Here is a 19265-nt window from a genome sequence, read left to right on the forward strand (position 1 = left end):
AGCCTGTTAGAGCTCAATTCAAAAAGCAAGGCAAACAACGGTGCCGCGCGCTGATTGGGCAAGAGTGACGGCAAGCCAGCGGCTTCCGTCCGGCGCGGACACTGATTGGTCCGTTCATTCAAATCACGATGCGCACTGAGTGTTATGGCCAGACCTAGGTGGTGTCAGGTACGGTCGGAAGTATTTTATATAGACGAGAAAACAACGTGGATAATTGATAATATTATTGATACTTCATTTGACATAAACTTCGGGTGCTTTCACACCTGTAGTTCGGTTCATTTGGTCCGGACTGAAGGAGACAAACTATACATTAGTGCATTGCATTTCTAGTCCAGTTCGATGTTCACTGATCACATGTAAATGATCATAAGCATTACCAATGGCAAGCTGTTTTAAAATGTATTAGTTAGACCATAGGTGTCATTTACGCTGGGGACGCTGGAGACATGTTCCCACCACTTTTTGAAAGTATTTCCTAAAGGTTTTCTGATAATTAGCTTGTACCAAGAAATGATAAATAAAAAAAATAGAAAAACAGAGGTTTACTTGCACAATAGGAGAAGAAACAGATCTACCTTGTCCAAAAAAAAGTAACTTAGGTAAAAAAAAAATGCTGATTACTGCATTAAAATCGATAATATCTTTATATTCTGAATTGTCACCGGCCACATGAATTTTGTTTCCCTTCATTTAAATAAAGACATTTGGGGCAGGGACCCCCTATCGAATAGCCTATTTCATCAATGAATATTTCATTGGAGCATCTTGTTGTCTTGTTCTCCTGACTCCAATATTGTGAATTATCACGTCTCGTGGACTAAGTGTTTCGTCCCCAACACAAAGTCACGCCCTTGAGTTAGACTGAATATTCTTTACTGATATCTGCAACATCACTAGTCAGGAGATTGTCATGTTTCAGAATATTGCTCATGTTTATTTTAGGCTATAAGGGACCCTACCACGTTTTTAAAATTCAAGTTGGAATCTTATATTTAATTTTGGTATAGGTAGACAGAGGCTCTTTTCTTGAATATCTTGTTAACGTGTGCTGCGGTGTTAACTGAGTAGCAGTAGTAGTATGCATTGAAATGCGCTGTACACTTTTGGCCACCAGGTGGCGCCAGTGGGTGAGCAGCAAGTTGTAGAAGAAGAACTACTCTTCCTGGTTGTTTTCGGTTGTCACCTGGTTCTCACCAGTAGCTGTTGCAAGAAAATCTATTAGGTTGCAGAGAGACTTGCAGGTACAATAAGAGATGTTGTATGCTGCTTTGCTCTGTGAAGTACAGAAATAAAAGCTACTTTCCTCTCTCTCTGGCTGCAAGAAAAGCTCTTATTCAAGATATCTGTAAATTTGACTATTAAAATTCAAACTACTTTAACTATTCATGTGTTCCTCATAAATATCTACAGTTCTGTTGTAGACATCCGTGAATTGCAGATATCTGCAGCTGAATTATAACTAGTTGTAACTCCAGTTTCAGATATCTACAGTTTAATTCTTCATATTTCTAGTTCAGGATTTCTTTAAATTCCCCACAATTCAAGATATCTACATTGTCCATTTGAGATAACTTAAGTTTTAACCGGTCTCAATGACATTATAGGTATCTTAGACTTGACTTATGACTTGTCAAAATAATTATATGTAAAACCTGGAATTATGTATAGGCCTAGTCATTATTTAATTATGTAATATTTTGAAATTAATTTTGATTATTGATATCCCAAATAGGAGATATCTTTAAAGAGGTGGTATTCTGCTTTTTGGCTTTTTCCCTCTCCTTTATTGAGTTATATCTCTTTTTTTATGCATGTAACAGGTTTGCAAAGTGAAAAAGCCCAAAGTCCAGCCCAAAGGGAGTTCCCATCTCCCACAGAACGCTCTGCTCTGAACTGAAAACAGCTGGTTTGTAGTCCAGCCCTTCACTTCCTTTACTTGTGACATCACAATGAAAAACGCGTCATAAAGCTTGCCAAGCGGCTAGCGGGGTCAGGCACGCCCTCAAACCAAGCTAGTCTGAGCCGAGGCCCTTTGGCTCGACTCGCCTTTGTTTGGGTGTCCATTGTAGAAATGCTGGACCTGTACCTGCTTCTAGGTACTTTTTTTCGTATCACCTCACCTCCGTCGAGCTGAGGGAAACTAAAATGTAACGTGAAAACACGACAGACTGCTGATTGGTCAGAGAGAATATTCGCTATTCATTGCATCATCATAGCTGCACCAGACAGAGGCCAGCAACAGAAAGTTTTATATTTTACAGCTTTCGTATAGAATTTCATCACTAAATCCACTTCTGAGGAGTTTTGAGGTGAGAAATCAGCTGTGTAGATTTCGAATATTGACAGTTTTACCAGAAGTGAAAACAGAACAAAAATGTGCTTGAATATTTTCGGAGTTGAGGAGCTGCGCAAGTGGCTGCAGGGGAAGCCTGCTGTGACCCGCGGGAGGAGCGTGTGAGGCCGGCCAGCCGCCCGCTCACAGAGCCCTCTGCTCCCGCCGTCACACAGACCGCTGCAGCAACAACGGCAGAGGAAAACACAGCTGGAAGGTTTTCATACCGCTTATCTGATCTAAAAAACAGAAAGCTGTGTGGATCACTGGTGTGTGTGTCGCATTGAACATTACGTCGCTTCAGTTGTGTGTGGCGTCGCTATGACGACAAGCTACGTACTATCTCTGGGTACTATCTGCAATGGAAAACGGAGCAGGTCCGAGTAGAGTCGAGTCTATCGATTTGCGCTATGGTAGCATTTTTCGGCAAGGCAGCATAGATCGTCAGAACACCGGCAACAGTTCAGCGTTTAGTCCTAAAAGACGATGCGACTCTGACTCTGTTTGGGCCTGAAAATTCACAATCACAACCTGTAAGTATGCTTTATTGGTTGTGAATTATATTTAAAATAAACATGGCAATATAACTTCTTGATTAGTGGATGGGATACAGGTAGGCAGGTCATTGCAGAAAGATGATGATGATTGGAACACCCTGCATTCTGAAATTATACTACCTCGTTCTCATCAGGTCAGGCTCCCAAAGTGTAGGTTGGTCTATTTGATGCCCTGAGATGAGAACATGTTGTTATACTGTGTCTTATTCTACTGGCAAAATGCATTTATATTTTTTGATTATCTGCATTTGATATTGTGATTGTGTAGCCTATTATAAAGGGCTATTAAATAACCCAGAATATGATTATAGTGTCTTTTGAATTATTAGGCTAAACGTTTCAGAGGAAATTGAAAAGATCTAACCCGACTTAAACTCAGTTTCAAGCTTTCTTTTTTATTTCATCTTCTGATATCCTTTAACACCACATACATTTTATAAGCTTTTTTCCACCTTTTTCTTTTTTTTAGCACAGTAGCGTTATTATTCACACATTTCATCAGCTGATTTTACTCATGAAGCGGTCAGCTGCTTTCATCAGGTGCAGTCAGTGCGATCGCTTTAAAGGAAAATAAAGCCTGCTGATCCATCGCACCGACTGCACCTGATGAAAGTGTCTTTAGTGCAATGTAGTGACCTGTTTAGTTAGACTCCTTACTTGTTTACTATGTTGTCATCTATTTGGAAGAAACACTCAGGAATGATCAGCTTCGTGACTGAATGAAAATGAAATTAAATGATGTAAAAAGTGTTTCTTGCTGACAGAGAGAAATCAGAGAGAAGGGAAATCTGTTTTAATAAATGTAGAAAGTTGTGAGTGGTCCTTTTGTTTTTCCAGATAGTGAACACAGATTTTAACTAGACAGTGAATCATAAAACAAATCAATTATAAAACTAGCAGTGATACACTTGAGTTTAATCCATTATCTCTCTTCACTCCGGTATGAAACTTTGGTGATGTTGTGATGTATCAAATCAGTCCGATCAGCTGCAGCGTCCAATCAATTAACAGATATCCAACAAGGGGGCATGTCGGTAAGTAAAAGACTTACGCAAAAGGAGGCACTGCTGTATCCTCGCTCATATTTCCTCAGAGTTCACTCCTCAATCCTTGGAGCACCTGAAATCCTGGTTGTAAAGTAGCCTCATAATGATGCAAAAACTTGCTGAAAAGACTTGAGTCTGGAGAATGTACTTCATCTTTCTGTCCTTGAGAAGGCAAGCATCGGCTTAAACGGTGGAAGTACAACAATCTGTAACATTACACACTCAAAAGCATGTACACACATACACGATGATGCAATCAGACAGACCAAAGTTAAAGAGACAAACAGACACACAGTGGCCCTTTGGGTAGCAGCATGCGGTCTCGAGGACAGTGAAGACATTCACTTCCAGAAATTCCTTTGTTTTTCTTCTTCTACTTTGACGTTTGTGAAAGCCTTAGTATGCTTGTCGCATTCCTGGGGCTGTCAGATCACTCCTCTAGTCATCTTACTGACACACACAGACACAATCTCTGCCTGTATTCCGCCCTCAGGAGGTTCACTGTGTGGAACAAAGCTTTATCAAGACCATATCTTCCTTCTACCCAGCTTTGTCCTCTCTGCACTTCAAACCTTTATATTTCTAGGGTTAGGGTTAGTCCTCTGCTCTTTGACACCAAAAACACACAAATATCACGCTCATAAAGTCAGGGGGAGACTACCCATTCCTGAGATATAAGCAGGCCACCATATATACAGATTAAAAGCAGTAGTATCGGTAAAACCAGCCAAACTGCTTTTTATTTGTTAGCAGTTATACGCCATTTTTGAGGATGTCACAATGTCACTGAATAAAGAGTAAGAAACTAAGTAAGAATATTCAGGATAAATATGCTTATCTTATATCTGGCCTCATGTAATTGCTCTCGCTCTCTCTCTCGCGGTCGCTCTCTCGCTCTCTCTCTCTCTCGCGGTCGCTCGCTCTCTCTCTCTCTCTCTCGCGGTCGCTCGCTCTCTCTCTCTTTCTCTCGCTCTCTCTCTTGCTCTCGCTCTCTCTCGCTCGCTGGCTCGCTCGCTCACGCGCTCTCTCTCTCCCTCGCCCTCGCTCTCTCGCTCTCTCTCTCTCCCTCGCTCTCTCTCTCTCCCTCTCTCTCGCTCTCGCTCTCCCTCTCTCGCTCTCTCTCCCTCTCTCTCGCTCTCTCTCCCTCGCTCGCTCTCTCTCCCTCGCTCGCTCTCTCTCCCTCGCTCGCTCTCTCTCCCTCGCTCGCTCTCTCTCGCTCTCTCTCCCCCCTCGCTCGCTCTCTCTCGCTCTCTCTCTCCCCCTCGCTTGCTCTCTCGCTCTCTCTCCCCCTCGCTTGCTCTCTCTCGCTCTCTCTCTCCCCCTCGCTTGCTCTCTCTCGCTCTCTCTCTCCCTCCTCTCTTCCTCCAGACTCTGGGACCTTGATTTCCAAAGGAAATGCAAAATTTACTTTCATCAGAGAACATAACTTCGGACCACTCAGCAGCAGTCCAGTCCTTTTTAGTCTTTAGCCCAGGCGAGACGCTTCTGACGCTGTGTCTTGTTCAAGAGTGGCTTGACACAAGGAATGCGACAGCTGAAACCCATGTCTTGCATACGTCTGTGCGTGGTGGTTCTTGAAGCACTGACTCCAGCTGCAGTCCACTCTTTGTGAATCTCCCCCACATTTTTGAATGGGCTTTGTTTCACAATCCTCTCCAGGGTGCGGTTATCCCTATTGCTTGTACACTTTTTCCTACCACATCTTTTCCTTCCCTTCGCCTCTCTATTAATGTGCTTGGACACAGAGCTCTGAACTGCCAGCCTCTTTAGCCATGACCTTTTATGTCTTGCCCTTCTTGTGCAAGGTGTCAATGGTCGTCTTTTGGACAGCTGTCAAGTCAGCAGTCTCCCCATGATTGTGTAGCCTACAGAACTAGACTGAGAGACCATTTAAAGGCAGGTGTTATGAGTTGATTAGCTGATTAGAGTGCGGCACCAGGTGCGGCACCAGGTGTCTTCAATATTGAACCTTTTCACAATATTCTAATTTTGGGGTTTTCATTAGTTGTCAGTTATAATCATCAAAATTAAAAGGAATGAACACTTGAAATATATCAGTCTGTGTGGAATAAATGTTTACATTCTAAAAGTTTCACTTTTTGAATGGAATTACTGAAATAAGTCAACTTTTTGATGATATTCTAATTATATGATCAGCACCTGTATGTATGTAGGATAAGCGGTTGACGATGGATGGAAAATTACTTGACTGAATGTGATGCTTTTTAATTACTGCATCCATATTCCCCAGTCTGCCCTGCTCAATCAGCATTTTAATATTTAACATGAATTCACTGCTTTCTATCTTGCATTAGTCCAGAGTTGTAACTAAACCTTGGCTGAGACACAGAAATGAAGAGTGCCCTCCCATCTGTGTCTGGACTGGTCCCACAGATGTTTCTTGCTGGAATGCGTGATTTTCATTTCATGCACGCGCACATGAATGCATTCGCACATGCAATGCAGTTATCAGAACTACAGTTTATAAACTCTGTGGCCGTGGCTGACTTCTGTTCCAAAAGTTCACTCAATGAGTTTTTTCCTCTTCTGGAGCCCAGAAGGATAGTCCCTCTTCATCCTCTCATCAAAGCTGTATGCTACATAGGAGCTTTCACCTTTGACTGGACAGTGAGGCTCTGCATGAGTGTGACTGTTTTTCCAATGCTGCTCCACTCAGGTGCCATCCATTTTTTGTTTTAATCATATTTCTACTATGTCTGGCAACAATACAGGTCCTGGTAAAAAAGTAGGACTAATGTAAATGCAAGACATATTTTGATGTTTTGAGATGATGTGAACTATTTTGGCAGGAGTTGTTTTCTTCCATTCAAACCAATGAAGCCAATTTGGGGTAGAAACTGAAAGATACTGCAAACAAATGCAATTCAGTGCGCAATATATATTTGGAGTGAAAATGGTCTACAGCATATAGTGCCAGGAAAAATAAAGTGAAACCTTTGGTATTACCTGGTAGTCTGCTTTATTTAGTTTAACAGAAACAATTAATTTTCTGTCTTTATTGGACACAGCCAATAAACATTTACATCACTGGTGGAAAAAGTAAGTGGATTGGAGGATTTAACATCTTGTCCTCTAGAAATGACCTCAAATGCTTCTGGTAGCTACAGATAGATCAGACCATTGGCCCATTCCTGTACTTCCACCAGGTTCTGTGAGTTCTGCTCTGACTCACTTGAGGTCTGTCCACAGCATTTCTATTGAGTTGAGGTCTGAGCTTTGCTCCAAAAGGTGGATTTTCTTTTTGTGGAACCATTCTGGGGTAGATTTACTTTGTGATTCAGGTCATTGTTCTGTCATATATAACCCAACCTCTAGTGAGCTTGAGCTGGCTGACACCCTGACATCTTGTAAGAGGTCTTGGTAAACTTGTGAATTGATTGTCCTCTCAATAATTTCATGTTGTGCAGGTCCTGTGGCAGCAAAGCAGCCCCAGTCATAATGGTCCCTCCACCTTACTTTATCACTGGCCTGATGTTTTCATGACAATATGCTGTCCCTTTCTTATGCCAGGTGTAGTGTTGTTTTCTTTACAAACAACTCCACCCTAGGCGTTACTGTAGAAACACGGCGGCACAACATGGCAACCTCCATGTAAAGGGGGACCTGCTGCTATGTAGAGAGAAATGGCTCATTCTGAGGTAATAACAGTTCATTATGTAAGGTCTTTACACACCACTGAAAACAGCTATGGATCTTATATTGCATTTCTGTCAATAGATCCTCAGAAACATTACACACTGGACCTTTAAAGGCGCTTGCACACTTCCCCGACAAACGCTTGGATCAGTGTGCGCCGTCGGTCGGTGTTCGTCGCTGTCAGTTGGAGTCTTTAGAGTTTGATATGTCCAGTCGGGTCTAGTCGTAGAAAGTCGGAGCAATGTGCGCCATTTTACAACAAACTGCAACATTCTGAGAGTGTTCCCTTGACCACTAAGCCTATACTCTCATGCGGAACGTCAGCACCACGATTTTCTTTGATGTCAGTTAGCAAGGCATCCATTACTCGCTCCTCTCACTGACAACGGACCTGTCTGGGAACAGCCCCTCCACTTCGGATCAGACAGTCATAACATCCAAATAAACATCACTATGTCGGCGGTAGTGCTGCTAAAAGAGGAATCACCACCAGAATCTAACTATTGACAATGCCACCTGGGGCCTTCCACCCCAGGAAATGCTCCATTTCTGCTTTGACTAAACCTTTATACAAAGGCTACACAGGTTCATTGAAGTGAGACAGACAGGGCTCCAAAATAATAACTTATTTATTGATAATTGTAACTGGAAGTGCCTCTAAAGAGGATGTCAATACAAATAATCAAATTACAATGTAATATAAAAGTTTATTACAAATTTGGCAAACAAGTTACTTATTTTATTTAACAAAATACACTCCCAGTTATTACTGATTATTGAACCAAACAAAAGAGCAGAGTGGGCCAGGTCCAGCTGTGGGGAGTCTAACTAAGGGTGTGCTCCAGGGGTGCACCAACTTAGCCACCGCACATGCTCACTGCAATCGATAGTCACTGCAAACCGGTTCACTGCAAATCGTGTCACTACCAAATCGTGCCCCAGTGCCGTTAACACTACAATCAGTGAAGGAACCCACACTAGCGTGCCTAGCCGCCACCACAAGCCGACCACTAGAACCTCTGAAAACTGTTGGTTAGATCTAAAATACAAGCATAGTCAACTAGTGGAGTGAAGTACTACAGCCAGAGTACCAGCAACAATGGTTAAAATCCTAATTTAACAAAAGGCAAAACAGCAGCTGACAACCTACAATTAAAAACACATATTAGCAACAGATTTATAAAAGTAAATAATTACCTCCAGGAATTATCATACCCTACTTGTTGCTCCTTAAGCTTCTCGTATCTTAACACAGGGTGCTCTGTAAGGAACAATACATCACGCCACTGGAATCAGCCAAACCACATAAAACAGGAGGGCAGCAGACTGCTGCAAAACATACAACCTCAGTCACTGGGAAAAGACAATGAAAACATAAGACAGGGTTTTTACTCACTCACCTACCTAAATGTCACAGAGGGTTCAAAGGCAGCCATGATACTACAGCTGCCTTAAATAAGCTCAGCTAATGAGGGGATTTGATCTGGGTGGAGCTAATTTGATGCTCAAGAGGTGCATTCAAGAGCAAGGCTAAAAACCTGTAAGCCTGCATAGAAACACACACCACTACAGTAGCAAAGGCATCTTTGTGAACCGTTAATGTTTCTTGTAATGGAATAAATACAGTTGAAGTGTTTGCAGTTCATCGGGCCTGACAAAACAAACATAAACAATAATGCGCTTGTTTTGTTGCCGATGAAATTTCTCTTTGGTTTAATAATATTTGTTTATTGTACTGTATATTGTTCATATTTGGAAAACAGACTGTAGTCTTTATTTAACATGATTCATGGCTGGGATAGGCTATAAATAAAATAAAGGAAGTGTCGCATCCACCATTGTCCTTATGACATTAATTCTGGTAGCTCTGTGCCAACCAATCCACCTTTTTACCAGTTGAAATATGTAGTTTGTAGTATTGCACTTGCCAAAAAGACAGAAAATAGCTTAATCAGTCTTTATTACCAATTGCAATACATTTAAATGGCCAATGCAGTTTTGCACTTGCCGACTGAAAGGTTCTCAAAATGAATTGATTTCATTTATGAGCGTTATGAGTTGTGGCTAATTGTAGCTCACCCAGTCCTTTTTAACCTGTTGAAATACTTTTAAAGGGCCACAACCAGTAGGCTACACATTACAACCAGTAACAAGTAGCCTAGTTTTCCACTTGCTAAAAAGTGATTGCAGCCTCGACTTAAATAAGAAAAATAGGCAACAAAAGTATGTCTGGTCAGTTTCTGTCTGGTCAGTGTGGACTGATGTTGATTTTCTGAACATTATAAAGACTGAAACCAACTACTGCCTACTTTAGAATGTTGGTGTTAGTTGGGCGCAGTCTGAGCAGTGTGCAAGCACCTTAAGGCAACGTCAGTTAAATAGGACGTGTGGCACAGCTGCATCATCTGTCCATTCTTTTGTTACAGCTTGCCGGTATGATCTCTGTGATGAACAGACCAACTATCAGCAACTATACATAAACACTACAGATGTTCACTATCCAGAAAAAACGTCAACATTATGACATGTATAAAACATCTTGAGGTGGGGCGGTGATAGAGCAGTGGATAAGACACATGCCTTTGGCGTGAGAGACCCGGGTTCAATCTTCCACTGCTACACATCCACCATTGTGTCCCTGAGCAAGACACTTAACCTCTAGTTGCTCTAGAGGCGTGCGACCTCTGACATATATAGCAATTGTAAGTTGCTTTGGATAAAAGCGTCAGATAAATAAACATTATAGTGTATTTTGAAAGCAACAACAGATACAGCATCATGCACTACAGAAAATTCCAGTAATTTACTCCCAGTCCTTTTTTTTTGTCTGTGTGTATCAGTCCCTGTAAGAAATTATTTTTACACCCCCCAGTTGCTGTTACTGTCGTCACAGGACTATACATTTGGAATGACATGTGCAGACTACATAATGGGCACACTATGTTACAACATAAACAGCAAATTAGTGCTAAGAGAAGGATGTTCTTGTTGATACAGCCTAATAACTTGATGACAGCAGCTGTTTGCACTCGTCAGGTCACGGTTATAGCAGCTGAATTGGTTTGACGTGCGGATCGGCTCAGACATTATCACATTGCGAATGTATGAATAAATCATCCACCAGCCACCCACCCACCAGACGCAGACAATTTCAAACTAAAACAGTAAGTAAAGCTTAGGAAAACACAGACAGACTGACAAATGACAAAAAACAGAGACAAAGGAACAAGAACACAGACAGAAAGGGAATAAACAATAAAACATTAAAACGGACTCCACCTGTTTTTTAAGTTGACACACATTCATATTTCTAGCACCCTCAGATTAAAATGGAGGCTCTGCTCTTTATTTACCCGTTGTGGTGAATCGTAGTACTGGAGCTCATAGATGATAGCCTTTTAAATTCCCCCACCCCCACACACACACTTCCATCAGGTTCAACATACTCAGAGTTGGTTGAACAAATTCTGTTTAGCTGTTCTGGAACTGAACACTCACTTTCCCATCTCAGTTTTAATCTACTCAGAGCTCAGGGTTAGGCTCTGAGTTTCTTAAACCTGCTTTCTGAAACAGGGCCCTGCTCCCGCTATGGTTGTATATTCCAGCTGTGTGTTACGCCTTGTAAATGTCACGGCAGCTGAAAAGACTTTTGCAAAAGGATACACCGTGCATCTTCGCTTTAAGCTCCTCCAGCTAACCTCCTCTCTCCTCGCTTCTCGTGGTGCATTTTAGGAACTGAGATGTCCTTATAGATTTAAATTACATTTAGTCATTTGCCAGAAGCAACTCACATTTGAGGAACAACATACAAGCATCAATGAAGCATCAATACAGTAAGAGATCTACAGTGACAATAGAAGGCGCTCTGAGATCAATCAAGTCACAGGCAGGAGGCACAAAATAGAGAAATGAGAGGAGCCCAATATAACATATAAGCAAAGCCATAATGTCCTTATAATGAAGTCCAAAGTTCAAATATCACTCAAGTAACTCCTGTGCTGTCATCTCACATCCCCTGTGCATGCAGGACTTTCTCGTGAGCACCAGAAACCTTTTTCTTCCCATGAGATATTTTCTGGAGAGCACAAGATAGTCATCCTAGATTTCCGTGCACACCTGAAACTTGCACAGGAATCTTTCTCATGCCAAACGGGATAGTGACAGATCACCATACCATACAGTTTTCCATGAGCACAAGAAACTTTAAGATATTTTCCCCTCCATGTCCTCTTAGGTGTAAGTAACTGTTAATATTAAAACTGAATTAATAAATGTTGGTTTCAGCATTATCCAAAAATTAGTCTTAGTTATTATCAGCAATAATATCTGACCAGATTGCTTTGACAGCAGAAAAATAAAAATGAATAAATTGATAGCGACTGGTGCTGAAATAGTTCTCAGTTATGACAGCTACTGATACTCACACAATCACTTCCTCTTAAGTGATTGTGCTTCCAAAATAAAAGCGCGAGAAAGTTTTTTGCAGCAATGCTTTATGTCGAGTTTATTGAGAGCTTTTACTTCATTCTTCGAGTTCTGAAGGACATTCGAAAGAGTCTCTGGCCTGCTTGACACACCTCTGAAAAAGCCGTCAGTACATGACATCAGACACAGCAGATAACGGCGCACACTCTGACATCGCTGTCTACACAACAACACTGCAACCCTGGCAGGAGTTTTCAAAAATGTTCGGTTTCAGTAACCTGATACTGCGTTTCCGTGTGGATGAACGGCCAAACCTCGTAGAAAAAGTTGCAGTGCCTTAGTCTGGACAGCAGGCATCAACATAGTAAAAGTGTTGCATGTTAAAATGAAAACCTAGTAGTGTGGATGTAGCCTCAGAAAGTCCACATAGAAACTTCTTTCCAGTTCAACTCAGGTGAAACAAAACATACTTTCTCTGTAATATTGAGTTGATGCTAAAAATTACTGAAGTAACTCAGCGTTAAGTCAGAAGTAGGATCAATATAAGCCTAATATTTCACTTGTGATTATTTTAATGCTTTTAAGCTCACTACAGACAATAACACAAATGTTGCCAGCCTTAAACAATGTCAGCGTCTGAGGCCAGACAGAAAACCTAGAGCATTTAAGACTTTATGAAGCACTTCTTCTGTCTGCTTTAATCTGGGAAAAGCAAATTGAAAAGCAGATCTGGTCTGGGAGAAAGAACACAAGGAGGTGTTGGGAAAAGATCACATCTCTCTCTTTCTCACTGTGCTTTTTTCTCTCAGGGCTTGCGCTTAATGAGTATAGCAGTTTGTACGGTTTTATATTCTGTTCAGCCGATAGCAAAGAGACAATATTTTCTCGCTGTTTCAGGCACGCCAAATTCACTGTTACAACACAAAGTGAAATGCTTGTGTTTTCCTGTTGGTCATGAGTCCGCTATGACAAAATAACAATGACACACAGAGAAAGTCAAGTATGTCGCAAGGAAATAGTTGTATGATTGGACCCTTGATGAAAAGAGTTCCTCTTGAATGCGAAAGATGAGTTTGCAGCAACCGCAGCATTTTCAACATTTATTTTTTGTGAAGCAGCAAATGGATGTGTTGAGAACTGAACAGAGATTATATTTTCACCACAATTACGTTTTCAAGCAGGGACAACTAAGCAACACCCCAAGGTCTGCGCAGCCCACAGTTTGAGAAACCATGGCTCTTTAAATTGCACTACCTTGTCTTTAAAATGTAGAGAGCCTGGGGATTGAGCTCTATAATTTATACCCTTGAATAATCCTTGAGTTTGTATAAGGAAGACAAAGTTTTATTACAACTTTGGTTGCCATTTTTGTAGTTTTGCACAAAGGAGAAAGGTCTGCTCACTGTTAGGGTCCAAATAAATAGATTATTTTCTGTTGAAGGCTACTTTTTTATCTACAAGATCTACCTCAAGCAAGTTTTAAAGAAAAAAGTAATTTCTTTCATCATTTTCACCTGCTAGTCAGCAAGGGGAAATAAATGAAAAATCACATGGTGTTGGCAGTCCTTTAGAAAAAGAAATACCAGAATATGTTTTTAAAAATACAGTGTTAGTATGACAGCACCTGAAAACACATGGTCATTTTGCGAGAACATGTATAAGTAACATTCATGCTACTTATCCCAGCAGACGCAGTAGAGCGAGAGAGAGTTGTTGGGCAGATGGGCTGTACAGCGGCAGAAACAGTAATGATGTCATGGAAAGGACGGAAAGTTTTGAACATTTGTCTTAATTCGGGAGAGATGTACATGTAAATGCTCTGTATAGCCTGACCACTCATCACTACATCTACATTCATACACTGGTGGAACAGCCGGGGTTCGGTATGTTGCCAAAGGACACTTCAACATGCAGCCTGGAGGAGCCAGGGATTGAACTGCCGACCTTCCGGTTAACAGGCAACCCGCTCTACCTCCTGAGCCCCAGCTGCCCCGCCTAGATGTGACACCAGGAGTAAACCGGGAGAGGGCAATGAAGTAGTAGGAGCTAACCGCGCCTAACCGGAGCTAACCTCTGTGGCTTGTTTACCTCTGCACAACAGCGGGCTGCTGCGTGTGGCGTCGTTTTATTATTCTGCACATGCGGGTCACTTTCAGGCCTTGGACAGTGTAGGTACCAAATCTGTGCTGCCTGCCAGATCCGTTCTGCACGTGCGCAAAAGCGGTTAGTCAAAGAAGATCACTGAAAATCTGCCTATTCAAAATAATCCAACTAAATCTTTCAAGTAAAGAAAACCAAATGTTTGTAATCACTGGAGATTAAACTGTTCACTATGATGTAATAGGATTATACTTAAGATATGAAAAACCTTATTCAGCGGTACATTTCTTATTTCTAATAATGACAACAATTTAACAAAGTAGCAACACAAAGGAGGCTAACCCTAGCTGCTATTACGGATAACGTGCAAAGCTGTAGGGTTAGCTAGTCGCCATGCATACAATCGCTGACTTAGGGTTAGGAACACCCCCCTGTGATGGTTAGGGTAAGGGTGAGACGCCCTGTCTAGACCGAAAGCGCTATTGCTAGCTAGGTAGCTAGCTACGTTAGTATATAAGCCGTTGACAGCTTCCCAAAGTAGGGCTGCAGCTAACGACAATTTTGATAGTCAATTAATCTCTCGCCCGCGACCCTGTATGCAGGATAAGCAGTTGACAATGGATGGATGGATGGAATTAATCTATCGATTATTGAAACAAATAATTGACTATTCGGATTATGAATTACAAAATACACAATGCATCCTACTGAGCTATCAGCTTTTAAATTAAACTTGAGGTTGTTTTTGCATGGGTGTTTACAAATAATTGAGCTAACAACCGTACACATTAAATTGTGGTGGTGATTAGAGTAGTCACTACTGAACTGTTTTTACCACACAAAACACAGGAGTACTTGAATTTCTTAAGGTGCAAATTGCTATGAGTTAAGGATTCTGGTCTTGCTTTGATTCCATTTCGCATGTGCTACTGTTTTGCCCATGTTTGTTCTGTGTTCTACTGATCCTGTTTAAGTCTGTTTTTGGTTCTGTGTTTCTCTATGAAGCCTTGTTTATTATTCATTCACATGTCCTAGTTTACTCTGTATCTGGTTTCATGGTTTTGGGTTCTGTGTTTCTATAAGCTTTATTTGATCTTGTCATGTTTAGGGTTTTGTAGCAAAGTTAGTTCTTATGTTTATCTGCATGTTTTTTACCTGCTTGAGTCCCTAGTCTTAGGTTTCCATGTTTTAGTGTAATCCTGTGTCCTGTTTGGTCGGTCTCAGTCCGTGACCTGATTTTGCAGTCCCCAGCGTAAATGACACCTACGAGTAATACAAATCTGTGATTTGTGCTTAAGTCTACACAGTTTGAAATCCCACCACATTTCAGTCCTCTTTTCTCAACACACTGTATCCTACAATTACTTTACTATGGTTAAATGAGGATTGCTGACTATCATGTTTATAACAATAACAATAATACATGTTTTTTCTTCATGTTTAATGAAGCATTCATTAACAAGACATACAAGACAAAGCTGAAATCATAGCTGTGAAAGATCTACATTGAGTAAACACTCACTATACTATTAAACGGAGCAAGACTTCACTAGAGTCATGTTTGATTTGCAGAAACAAGAATCAACTTTCAAATAAATGATTACATTGCCATTTGTACAATTTCAGCCCATTTAATTTATCTTCCACAGTGTAAGTTAGTGGTTCAAAGGAATGTAGGCCTAAAATCAAAATAATTCAAACTTCAGAAAGTTTAATTTATGATGCTGATAATAACTTATGTTCTGGCCTCCTATGCAAATATGCATCAAGCTAGATTCCTGCCTTCAATCTAAACTTCTGATATCAGCTTAAACTATTCTTTAAATGCAAGTTGTGACTGTGCTCAACTTTGTTTTGAGAGAAATTAGTTGGCAGTTGTTTTCTTTCACTTTGCTTTCTTTCTTTTCTTTTTTGGTAACTTGGTTTCAACAGACATGACTGTCACAAGACACATTTATGCTCCTACATCAGAAATCAGAGTTAGAGATAAATCCCAGTGTGTGGCAGACTACACTATTTTGCTTCTATTGGAAGGGGTGAGAGGGGCCTCAGAGCCTCCACTATTTTGAAATTTCTTTGGGGGGTATGCAAAGTTCAGTCTCTCAACCGATTTGTTCGGCCAATTTTAACATCGTTATGAAACTACTTGCTTTAAAATATAACATTGCAAAAAAAACCTTTTCATTCCAGGATTCTCAAGGGCCCTCCCCCCATTGGGGCCCTGGGTAATAAATCCCAGGTAACAAAAACACTGGTGTAAGCAAACTCTCCTGAATCTGATATTGCTGAAAGCTGAACAATTGCTTGGATTCGGCCAAATGACCCGGCACTCAAAAAAAGGAATTTTAAGGTTAGAATACAATCAATCTGGTCTCTGTGGAGATAAATCAAGAGGACATGACGAGATCTGTGTCCATGAATTAATTCAATATTTGAAATAATATCCATTGAAAATTAGCTTACTCACAATGGTATAAAGTCTACACATACTTCAACATTCTTGCAAACTCATATCTGTAACATCTTTAGCGGAGCTATTCTACATCAAGTCTTAAAATGCATAAAAGTACAATGCTTGTACATGTCCGGCCTTTTGAGAGCTTCTGACATGCAGCAAAAGAGTGAAATGTGCTCAAAAAGCTTGCTATTGAAAATCCCATTATGCTAAAGAGATTTGTTAAAACCACCACCCCAGCCATCTGAAGAAGAGATATACTGCTGTAATGCTTAATTTCCATCAAAAGCCATTTGGCTTCTTCTGTCTGTTATTAACTGTACATGTATAACGGAAAAACTGGAAACACATTATGATTCATTTATTTCTCTCAGGCTTTTTGTGCTGGAAAGTAATGTAACTGTTGATAGATAGGTATAGATTGATTTTTCAATTGTTGACACGTTTCTTTTAAAGCCACACCAATCAATAATTTTATTTAAATATTGAGTCAAATAACTATGTGGCATGTGAATGGGGTTGCTGGTAATGATAATCCGTAGAGAATTATCACCCAGCTCTGCAGTTCCGCTCAGCTCTATGGATGTTAATAGCCTCTTTTAGCTCATTGTTTTGGTTTTATGGCCGGCACTCACTGTTTGGTGCTACTCCTTGTTTCTGGACACAGCAGAAGGCAAGCCATCTTGCTTGTGACCAGAAGGCAGACAGACAAAGTTAGCGATTAGGTTGTCTCGACACAGAGAATTTACGCAGCTCTCAAAAGTTGAAGACCAAAAAATAGCTAGATGGAGAGTTAATATTTGACTTACATGTCAGGACGTCAAAAACACAACTCCAAATGAATCCCAAAGTAACTCTATGTCTCTGTGTAAATTGGCAATTCTTTGCTAACATGTTAGCCATATCAGCTTTATATGGCAGTTTCTGCACCAAGTGACAAAAAACAAACAAGCAAACAGTGTTACATTCCTTTATCATTGTTGTTTGCTTTAGATTCATATGTAAATGGTGTAGCAAACATAATACATAATAACAAATTCAGTCCCGAGAACTACGTCTTGGACTCCCCCCCCCCAAAAGCTGTTCTGTTTGACCACTAAATGTTGACTCCCCAAGCATGATGTCTTGGCGCTACCTATGCCAAAAGGAACCATGAGATGATCTCTAAACAATGATATACATATAAAAGGTGTCTGTCCAAAAAAGTGCTTTATATGTAGAACACGTGAGGATATGACAAAGTTTTTTCCCTCTGATGGATTAAACCATATATAAAATAAATATTTTTTCACCTTCACAGAGATGAACAACTGGGATATAAAGTCAAATATGATCTCTCTTAACGTCTTGGAGCAATTTATACAGATGCAAGTCTAAAAGGGGAGAACGAGCAAGTTGAGATAATACATATATGTAATGCCATTATGTGGGTGCTCTACCAGGGCAAAAAAAGGCAAGCAAAACAACTTCTAGGTTCTTCTGGAGACTGCAGCTACTGTAAAGTGTCAGTATTTTGAGCCTGAAAAGGCAAAGCTGCTGAAGCGCCTCATCAGAGGCTGGTCTGAAAGAGTTTATCCGAGTCAGAAATGGGATTTGAGTTTCCAGGTATCCAGCCCAACCACTCAGGAATTGCATATTCTACAGTGCGTAATCTGAATTAATTCAAATTTGATATAAAGTTCAGTGTCCACATCCATGCAGTCTTCAGTCCACAGTTGGCAGCTGGTACTTCCTTGAATTAGAATTCTTATATGGCTTTCCCACTGTGGCACTCAGGCATGTAAAGGTTCCAGCATTTTACAGAGGTTTCACTGAGAAGCTTTAATGAGAAAAAACTACAGTTGAAAAACAATAGCAGGCCATATTTGTAGTCCAACATTAAGAACTACAAGTAGAAAATGAATAGTTGTTCATATTTAAAGCCCATCATAGCAAATTACAGTTGAGTTATAAGCCATGTTTGTGATCCAACAAAAAATGTTTGTCAGTAGTCAGCCATGTTTATATGCTGTCCTGAAACACGTCCTTGCTTCATTTTCGTTCAAGTTGGAGAGTGCTGCTGTATGCAGATCACTGAAGATATCTGGAAAAACAATAAAGACTGAAGTTAGATTCCATTTTCAAAAGTGTTAAATGATATATAAAACAGGCATGGACAAACTGTGGCAAGAAGAGTAACGCACAGCTGTACTGCAGTGCCAATACAACATAAATCTCTAAAATATACAGCTTTAATAGGAGTGTAAAACAAGGAGACATAATAGTAAGGAGTTCAATAACTGCAACATCAGCCCAGTATAATGCATAAAAAATCATAGGGACGGATAAATGGGCAATCAACACAAACAGGTGAAGAGGGCTTCTGGTAATGGGCTCCACTTAACCAATACTGAAGGTCAACTGCTAGAGCATAGAATTCTGTCCTCCAAGAAATCCTCAGAAACAGAAGAAGAAACAGATGAAAGTAACAGAAAAGAGGGGAAAGTGAGGAGTATGAAGAGATAGCATGTGAGGAATTTGTCACACACTATCAAAAAAAGAGAAGGAGAGTAAGGGCTGTGCATGTTTCACATACAAGTCTCATTGAAATATTGTCAATGAAGCCACTAGACTGATGGTTGGTTGACCAGATGTCCTCACCTTTGAACATGTTTAGAAACATGTAAAAGACCTAAACTGGATTTGTGAAT

The 19265-nt window shown here is 40.6% G+C and overlaps 1 protein-coding gene across 7 annotated transcripts in view; it reads right to left on the minus strand.

Annotated features, from left to right (window-relative positions):
- Positions 1 to 17765: 17765 nt before the first annotated feature.
- mcf2l2 (MCF.2 cell line derived transforming sequence-like 2) overlaps positions 17766 to 19265 on the minus strand; it is a 129097-nt gene continuing 127597 nt past the window's right edge. For all 7 annotated transcript variants that reach the window (XR_005444154.1, XR_005444155.1, XM_038716844.1 and 4 more), the window contains one exon: positions 17766 to 18658. Coding sequence is in view for 5 of the 7 variants with exons in the window: in XM_038716843.1 (XP_038572771.1) it covers positions 18617 to 18658 (42 nt within the window). In the remaining 2 variants the exon portion in view is untranslated. The remainder of the gene's footprint in view (positions 18659 to 19265) is intronic.

This window comes from Micropterus salmoides, unplaced genomic scaffold, assembly GCF_014851395.1.
Source record: "Micropterus salmoides isolate LMB-PRFRI ecotype aquatic unplaced genomic scaffold, ASM1485139v1 Ms_hic_scaffold_13, whole genome shotgun sequence".
Lineage (NCBI taxonomy): Eukaryota > Metazoa > Chordata > Actinopteri > Centrarchiformes > Centrarchidae > Micropterus > Micropterus salmoides.